Below are 9611 nucleotides of genomic sequence, written 5' to 3'. Positions count from 1 at the left end.
TTCTTCAGGTCGAGAGGAAAAAAAGAGGTCACGGGAGCAGAACAACCCTGCAGCTGTCAGGAGCCGACCGGGATCTTCTCGTCCTTGCGACTGAATGTCTTCTGACGTAGGTAGAAAAATGGCTGACTCGTCTAATTCTGGATTGTTTTTTAAGATGAGTAACCTTGCACGAGTGCTGAACGCATGCACTTGTTCCCGGGGGGTGAACACGTCATCCGTTACTCCAAATATAGCCGCACTGTTGGCTTTTCTTATATTTGAGCAAAATATCTGGATAAATTTGAAATCGACGAGAATTAAATCAACCGTCATTTAAACCGTTATTGGGTATGTACTGACATCATTATCGGACGGCACAAGTCAAGGGAGAACCGAGGGAAAATAACATCTACTCTTGCATAATTGGCCTTATTTCATTCATTATCATCTTGTGACCAGACGTGGGGATGCTGGTTGCAGATATAGCATTGAGGTATTTTTTTTAGACTGATGTCTTTTTATCGCGTAGGATGGCGGTCAGCCTGCTCACAATCTTGCTTCAGACTCTCAAATATCTCGCCAACTGTTGTATGGACAGCTATGAAATATTGCACCGATATTTATGATCTCAAGCCCACAGATTCCCATTATCCTGTCCTCCCCCCATAACATTGACCTTTTCACTTTCATAAAGTGTTTTAACATTGACTGGATAATAACTGTGCCTGAGGCGCCACCCAGGTTTAGCTGCGTGTTTGAAGTTTGTTTTCATCCATCAGAGCTACCGTTTGAAAATTGTCATCTAGGCCATTCGTTGGACCTCATTTTTGAGAGGGAAAAAAAAAAAAAAAAAAAAAAGGACGCAGCTATCAGCTTTAGATGCATTCCATTTAGCACAGCTTATTTGATAATACGCTAAATACAATTTCAATGCATTCCACTTTGGTTTTCTTTCTCTCATTTCCTTCTTTATGCTTATGGATGCCATGCTTTCGCCTCCTTCACGATGCAACGCCATGATTCACATGTCAATTTTCAAAGTACTGTCAGTGGTATTGTACGTATTTGGACTCATCGCCGTCCAAAAGTGAGAAACCCCGCTTTAAGCGTAAATCCAACACCAGCTGTCGATGTTGAATGGCCAATTTCGCAGCGCTTGAGATGCGCAAGAGATGAATTTCTGTTCAAACGACATAACGCCAGGTCATGGCGGCTACATATTTAGCACACAGGTAGGGTATAGGTGATAAAGGGAACGGAGGACACTCTGTCTAACAAGGTTATACGTGTCATCTGGTAAGACAGAGCTGTTCTCTTGCGAAACGAGATACGCATCGACGGCGTTATCCGTAGATCTCGTTTTCCACCCAACCAGTCGGGCCGCGGCAGCGCTGGCTCTGAGCCCTGCAGGTCTCGTAGATGTCATTGGTCACAAATCCGCTCTCCCTGTCAGCGCTTGACACGTTCTCATAATCATCACACTGGGTGTCCTGGGAGGAGGCGTGGGGGTACTTTGTCATGATGTCGACCGGCAGGCTGCTGTCCAAAGCTGTAGGAGGCAGCTTGGTAATGTCACTGAAGGCATAAGGTCCTTGGACGGGACATGCCGGAGCTGTTGCTGGCATCCACGGTTTGGGCCTGCTGATATGGCCTCCCGTCTCTGTTTTCCTCCTAGGGCACAGAATTTTGGCGTTACAAGGCTCGCTAGGATCATCTCAGCAGGTCTGACAAGATGTTATTGAGTCTCACTTGACAACATGAATGTCTAAAGCAGGGATGCCCACATTTTTTCGCTTTGAGAGCTACTTTTCAAATGACCACGTGAAAATAATCTACCTCCACTAAAAATGCCGAATATATATTAACTTATATATCTAGTGAGTATACTTAACACAATAAATGTTTGTGGATCTTGCGTAACTGCATGAACCCTTACGGCACAAAACAACAGAGCACTTTTTGGATAAATCACTTATTCTTATGACTTGAATGGCGTCAGTAGCACAGTGTTTCCCAACCACTGTGCCGCGGCACATTTGTGTGCCGTGAGAGATCATCAGGTGTGCTGTGGAAAAATGCCCACTTTCACCTGATTGGTCCGAAAATGATTAATCCAACGCAAATAATGTGTCTTCCTATGTCTATGTGGGCAGCGTGCCCATTCGATGGCAACGGGTAGTGAATTAACCCGTGCATCTGTGTATCAGAGTTATTAGTGACGCTTTGCGTGATACATTTTTGAAATAAAAAGTACTTGTATCCGCATAAACAAACAGGCAGCATTGTTGAAAACTACCAAGACGAGTGAGAAAGCAGTGAAAGCTTGCTACAAACTTGCTGAACTCTCCTCTAAATCCAAACAGCCACTCATCGTACCAAAACATTAATACTACCTGCCGGCAAAATCATTGTAGAAGAAATGCTCGGCTCTGGTGTTGATAAAGAAATAGCCAAATAATACCATTTTCAGACATATTGATGACATGTCTTCAGACATTGCAAAAAAGTGTTCTGGAAAAGTTGCACATCAGTGGGAAATTTGCATTGCAACTTGACGAATCTACAGATATTGGATATATTAGATTTCACACTAAGTAAATTGAGACTACGGTTTTGTTATAATTCGTTAAACAATGTTTTTGACATATGTATTTGGTGGAGTGCTGTGTGATTTTTCTGATGTTAAATATGTGCCGTGGCTCAAAAAAGGTTGGGAAACACTGCAGTAGCATAGTTGAAGTTTACTGTGAGAAAAATGACTGCTGTCCTCTCAGTTCCTTCTCATTTCTCCTTCTCAACACTCTTTTCGGAGGGAAGTCAGTGCTGTAGTTTTTATGAACGGTCTGAAAATCCCGCTCCATTTTTCCCTTTTTTCGGGATAGCGACGGCAGATGAGGCAAACGCATTTTGAAAATAACATAATAAAAAAAAAGTCCACCTCCCATTCCGTATGGAAGTGATATGTTTTAGTCTTTTTACTCAGTCCAGCTCCCCCAATCATTTTTATAGCCATAAGTTTAGAAGACATAAATTGGAAGCTAACACGCTAGCTTGCTAGAACGCGCCGTTATGTGCACGTGCGCAGTGACGCCTGTATCGGAAAAGGTCAGATTGGACAGAACGACTGTCAGTCAAGTGACAAATTTCATAGCGATGATGATGGGCTGACGTTTACGTTTTAATCGACCTACACTATCTTTGCGATCGATCGGTAAATTGTGATCAACGTATTGGGCACACCCGGTTTAAGGATTGTCCCAATACACCGCTGTGCGGCATATTGCTATACGAAACATGAAAATTCCCTTTATGAGGCTGCAAATTGGATCGCATTGCCTAATCGATAAAACGGTTAATGCGAGAAGCCGCAGCAGACTTCTCTATTTTTCCTGAGGGGCCTTTGGTCAACCTTAAGGATTATTGGTTCGGATTGAATAATGAACTATTTAATCCTTCATGAATTGCCTGCCCGTTAAAAACACTTGAAAATTGTCGGTGACTTTAATAAAGAAAAAGAACCCAAATTAAAAAGAAAAAAAAAAAAATAGTTTCCAAACTGTGACATGTTTTGCATCAGCCTTTAGGATTTTTCATTTACCTCTTGGAATGTTGCTTGTAGCAGAAGAAGACTGCCGTTGCAAACAACAGCAGCAAAACGGCGGGAATAGTTGCGTAGAGGATGTAGGAAACATACAGGGAGTTGTCTGACAGAGACACTGCAAGAGAAGAAAACCAAACATTACTTGCAAAGCAGCGGCATTTCAAATTCAATTTCATTCAGACATTATCATTCATTAATGCACTTATCAGTTCGGCAAAAGAAAAAAAAAAAAAAAAAAAAAGAACAGAGTTCCCCTACCGGATGATTCGGACAGTCCTATTTTTATCCTCTCGTTACTTTGCGTGCTCAAAGAGAAGTTTGGCCTCGGCGTTGAAACTGAAATTGGAAATTGAAAGAGTCGGTGTAGGAAAACATAACATGATGAAAGATTAGGTGCTTAATGTTGACACATTTTATCAGGTTCCTGCGAAAATACATCGACAGACAATTTATGTGGTACTAAAACTAAAAATCACCGCGATCACCGAGACCGCTACCGTTTTATCTCACAGTGTTTAATTTAGTCAATAAATAACGTGATCACTGTCCTCTTGAATGAATGCTGACGTAACAAGGTACAAGTGGTTTTCAGGCATTTCAGAAATTGTGACTGTGCGTTGATACGACGCATGTTTGGACCGAAACGTTACAATTCCGGCAATGTATAATGTGATGCATTTATCATGAGTCTATTCAGAATGCGAAACGTATGGGAGGTGTGTTGATCGTGATCGATTCTTGATAGACACCACAAAGAAATACACCCTAACACGGGCGGTGAAGGAGGGGTCTGAGTGCATGTTCTACCTCCATGTGGCGTTTTCCCTTCATTCTTAACCCCTGGGACATCTTCTGAAAATGACAATGAAAAATGACATTTTTAACAATCGCCCGATCGGGGATATCCTACAACACAGGGTTGTAAAACAATCAGCTTTACATCCAAAACACAGGAAAACTACTAGTAAGGGATACAACAAACTGTTTATTACATTTTCTTTTATTCTAGTGGTGAAAATAAAATGGACCTTTAAATGTCGACAACTTGTGTGATGCACGCATGAGGGAAACCTTGCAAAGGTATTAAAACAATTGGACGGCTGATGATTGCAGAATGTGTGAGAAGCCATAGATCCGGGGCCCCTAAACTTTTTCTTGCGAGGGCCAAATAACTTTTCCCTTCTCTGACTTCGGGCCGGGCCGGTTTGCAACAAAAAGTGTGACGATCCCAGAAGTGTCTAAACGTAAGCATTTATTGTTTTCCAGAAAGCCACACATTAACCCTTTCTGTGATCTTGACAGAAAGAAAAAAAGAATAACATTATTAATGAATAATGTCTTTTGTCTCACCTCTTGACGAATGAGACAAACAGCCTCTTCTTTGAATTGAACAAAAAAATAATTGTTTGTCCACTGAAGGTTAAATACCCTGCATTCTGAATCAATTTTTCTTTTACCTAATCTTTTCACTATTATTCCGTGTTATTTGACAGGAGTGTGTCCACGATTTTTTTTTTTTTTGAGGGAGGAGTTTCAGATAAGGCACAGACTGCAGAAGGGTGGTATAGAATGTTGCGTTCTATGCATGTACAAGTCATGATTACGTGGCCAGTATGAAAAAAAAAATCATAATGCATCTCTGGTATTGTTCAGGGGCCGGGCAAAATGTGCAGGCGGGCCGTATTTGGCCCCCAGGCCGTAGTTTGGGGACCACCGCAATACATATTGTGGCTCCATTGGTTGGCTCTGGCTGCAACAGTGGAGTTTTCACTTTCAAACACAGTCTTATTTCTGGGAAGAAGACCAAGAACGAAGCCGACGGCGTCCGTGAATCTTACCCTCTGCGTATTTGCAGATGTAGTTGTTCTTGGAGTTGCAGTTGACGTCGTTCCACTGGAATGGGAAATGACCGTCTTCGTCAGGTGGCGCGGAGGGCTGGTAGTACAAAACTACACACATCTCGCTGCCGCAAGATGGCTCATCCCAAAGCCAGTTCCTAAAACACATTTTAAAAACAAATTCTGTCACTGGCGTCAATAATCTTCATTCCACCCTCTACTGTTTTTGTCACAGTCCCTTGGAATCATTTTACGCAAAGGACAAAAGCATTCATTGCATATGCCATCATGTACTGTATATAAATGAAAATATATATACCTGAACTTAGCATTGCTACCGTCCAGCCAGTAATACTGGGAAGGGCAGCCTGGACTGGTTGACCCTGCCTTGAATCTCTGCGAGTTGCGACGAAGGCCGATCCAAAAGTCTCCATCTCCAGCATGGAGCTGTTGTATGAAGCGTTCTATCAGCTGCTGCTCACTGTCGCTTTTAATGCTGAGCAACTCGCCGCCCTCGGCCCTGCAGGCCTGCCAGGCCTCTTCAAATGTCAGCCGGCGTCTGCTGTCATGGATGTAGGACACCTTGTAGCAGGGCCGCTCTGTCCCGCGCCGGCAGATCCTTTGGCCTGGAAAACAAACCAGATCCATCAGGAAGGATGATTATTGTTGATAATTATTGAATGCATTCATCTATATCTACATTACGTTTATCTATACCATTATGTGTAACACACACACACACACAACAACACATGCATATATATATATATATATACACACACACACATATATGCATGTGTGAATGGTATACAGAGGTGTGTGTGTGTGTGTGTGCAGATATAAATATGTTTGTGTGTCTATGAAGCTGTCAAACTCGCTTTTGTGTAACTGTAAAATTTGTACATGGAAAATAAGAAATATATATTAGTGTGTGTTTATCTATGTGCTATATAGTGTATATATATACATATCCGCACACACACTTTTTTCCATATACAAATTTGACAAATTTGCATGCGTATGTATGTATATATATATATATATATATATATATAGATATGTGTGTGTAGCTGTCAAATTGGTACATGAAAAACTATAAAATATAAATTAGTGTTTGATGTCTTGCTATCTATTTTATCTATTTATCTATGTATATCTATGTCCTACAAATATATAAATATACACACACTTTTACAACAAATTTGAAAATTTTGCACACGTATGTGTATATATATATGTTTATGAAATGAATAAATATATTAGTGTCTGTTGTCTGTCTATCTCTCGATCCATGTACTATATATATATTTATTTATTTATTTTTTCATATACAACTTTGACAGCTACACAAAAGCGAGCTCTTAAATTCCAATAATGGGGAATATGTCAATAAACATGTAAAAATTATCTTTGCACCTGAACTCTTCTGAGTTGCACACCAAGCAGCACTCAAATGTTTTATTGCACTGTATTCGACACACTGTTCTATTGCAATGTTCACATTCATATCTCCTGTATAATCCTATTTAGAACAATGTTTACACTCTTCTACCAGCACACATCCCAATGCACTGCGGAGAGCAAAGTAGGAATTTCACTGTACAGGGAGACACGTTTCTACACTGTACATGTGACAATAAACGCTTTGAATCTTGAAAATGTGATAGATAATCAATTGATACAGTCATTTAACTTTATATCTTGAGATCTTTGGCTGCAGAGAACAGCAAAACACAAGCAAAGAAAAATCAGATTTTCCAATTATGACATTTCCCTAATTACGCCATTTGAAATGCTAATCGTATCGACAAACTCGCCCAAACGTTTTCAAAATAATAATATGATTTCAGGAATCAACTTTCAGTCGTGTGGGAGAAATAATAGTAATCAGAGGATTAAATAAATATAAATAATGATCAGCAGAACATTTGTAACCACTTGGAAGACAAACAAACACAAGCTCACTTGTAAATTGGAACCATCAAATCTTATTATTGACATTATCCACATTTCTTGTGAAAGGATCCTTTCAGAAGCTCTCAAATTAAAGTGGAATCAAATGACTCCATGGGACAAAGTCAATAAATTCACCCACGTGCATCCGTGATATGGCTTACAGATGTAAACAGATACTGCAAAACATATGCAGAAACATAAAATGGTTGCGAATGTATAGAAAACACACAGAATATAAAGAGGGGGACACTTTTCACCACTTTTAAGTCTGATCTACAACGCTGCCAATATAATCATCTCTTAGTGAAATATTTTAAGTAGCCACTAAACCAGCTGAACCTGAAAGCTACGCATTACCAGGGACAGACAAGAACGGAAGAAAGTAAAAAAAAAAAAAAAGTAAAAAAGTAAAAAAATAACATCAGTCCACCGGTAAAATCTTCCCGTGAAATCAATGATATTTTTTTTCTTAATTAATCAGAATCATCAGAATGCTTTCTTGAACAATCAAAATTGAACTCAAGACGACTGTCTCAGAAAATAAGAATATTGTGATAAAGTTCTTTATCTTCTGCAATGCAATAAAAAAAAAAAAAACTTTTTCATGATATTCTAATATTTTGAGATAGGATTTTTGAGTTTTCTTCAGAGATAAGCTATAATCAGCAATATTAAAATAATAATAGGATTTAGTTGATTTGTAATTAATCCAGAATGTATAACATTTTTGTTTTTGTAATTGCATTACAGAAGATAAAGACCTTTATCACAATATTCTAATTTTCTGAGACAGTCCTGTATATAAAAATATAGAATAAAACAGCATATATAAAAAAAAGTAAAGATCAAAATAAATAAATTTTAAAAAAGGGAAATGTATGTCAAAAAATGTAACTTCTATAATTGTGCATTTACAAGTACGTGTAGTATTTACTTGTACAAATGATTGCACGGGAGACAATGGAGTTATATCACAGACGGAGACGCCTCGGAGCAAGAAGGTCGCCGGTTCGGTTCCGACGTGGTGGCGGTTTTTTTTTTTTTTTTTTCCACGTTCTACCTGTATCTTTAGTGCGAATGAGAACGTGAACACTTGTACGCCTTCCGGTCCGGGGTGAACCCCGCCTCTCGCCCCGGTGACGGATGAGACGGGGCCCTCGTCGGGGGGTCACGGGGGCCGCCTACGGAGACAGGAAGCGGCGCAAACTCCACCCAGAAAGGGCCCAAAATCAGCATTGAACCAGGAACCTCCACGCAACCCATCTTAAATCGATTGCGCCAACCAAATGCATGGAGTTGGAGAGAGAAGAACCAACACCGGAGTGTTTTTAACTTTCCATTACAGAAAAAAAACAACATTTAACCCCTGACCCACTTTTTCCCCTTTCTATTCAACTCATCGGAGCCACCAAAACACTGGATAGGAGGATGGTGCGCATCACTCCATGCTTTGTGAGGAACCAGTGACATTAAAAACAAAAAGATTATTGAAGGAACCCCGGCTGTGGAAGGGACAGAGGAAAAGTCCATCTTGTTCTGCGGCAGTTTTTTCCCCAAATTCTGGTGGTTTGGAGTGAGATAACAACCGGATGTTGCGTAATGGTTCTGCAGAACGATGCCAACATTCCTAATAATAACATTTAAAGAAAAATCCCCAAACCAACCGGATCCTCCTGACTTCTCGTCGGTCTTCTGACTCCAGACGCCGCAGCTGTTGATACTTTTCCGCCACATCACGTGGTGCAGCTGGTCTGCAGCATTTAAACTTTATTTATTTGCTTTATTTGAATTTCCTATGCTTTCTTCACCATGAAAACAACACAAATCCCGAATAAAACTATAATGGGAGTCGGGGTGCGTCATCGAAGACCAATAATCGAGACTGTAAAAGTCGATTAATCGATGCAAAATGAGGATGGAACACAAAAATAGAAGAAAATGGACAGACTTTTTGATTTCTATTTGTTTTTTTTTTTTTGTTTATGTTTGCGAGGAAACGCGAGGTAAATAAACTTACCATTGATCTTGGACGCGGATCCTGGGTGGAACAAGACGGCGATCACGGCGCCGAAAAGCTTCGTAAAATCCATCTCTACATGTTCACGCCGGGGTTTCTGGACGGTTCTTCCCTCGGACTGGGTTTTTTATTTTCTGGAAGGAAAGACGGAACTTGTGAGCGTCAAATCCACGGGAGCGTTTTTAGTCCGCAAACACCAAAAAAGTGGGTCGTCCGGAGC

General features: G+C 40.3%; 1 protein-coding gene across 1 annotated transcript; it reads right to left on the bottom strand.

Moving 5' to 3' along the window:
• Nucleotides 1-947: 947 nt before the first annotated feature.
• laynb (layilin b) lies at nucleotides 948-9611 on the bottom strand. The gene is made up of 7 exons (XM_086164023.1): nucleotides 9392-9611; nucleotides 5738-6044; nucleotides 5419-5576; nucleotides 4388-4432; nucleotides 3839-3916; nucleotides 3578-3695; nucleotides 948-1650 (listed from the first exon to the last, which is right to left on the bottom strand). Exons 1-7 carry the CDS (start codon nucleotides 9462-9464, stop codon nucleotides 1323-1325), a joined length of 1107 nt encoding a protein of 368 aa, XP_086020149.1. The 5' UTR covers nucleotides 9465-9611; the 3' UTR covers nucleotides 948-1322.

The sequence above is a fragment of the Fistularia commersonii genome, chromosome 18 (genome assembly GCF_037954325.1).
Source record: "Fistularia commersonii isolate RoL2024-O1a breed Wild chromosome 18, RoL_Fcom_v1.0, whole genome shotgun sequence".
NCBI lineage: Eukaryota > Metazoa > Chordata > Actinopteri > Syngnathiformes > Fistulariidae > Fistularia > Fistularia commersonii.
Note: the sequence above shows the minus strand (reverse complement) of the source record. Positions and strands in the feature narration are given on the sequence as shown.

Excerpts from the sequence above, each read along its gene's own strand:
- laynb (XM_086164023.1), bottom strand. The coding sequence starts at position 9,464 with ATGGATTTTACGAAGCTTTTCGGCGCCGTGATCGCCGTCTTGTTCCAC. Across the intron at positions 4,433-5,418 it reads CATCTGCAAATACGCAGAGG|AAGATGTCCCAGGGGTTAAG; the intron begins GTAAGATTCACG and ends TGTCATTTTCAG. Across the intron at positions 1,651-3,577 it reads TACAAGCAACATTCCAAGAG|GAGGAAAACAGAGACGGGAG; the intron begins GTAAATGAAAAA and ends TCTGTGCCCTAG.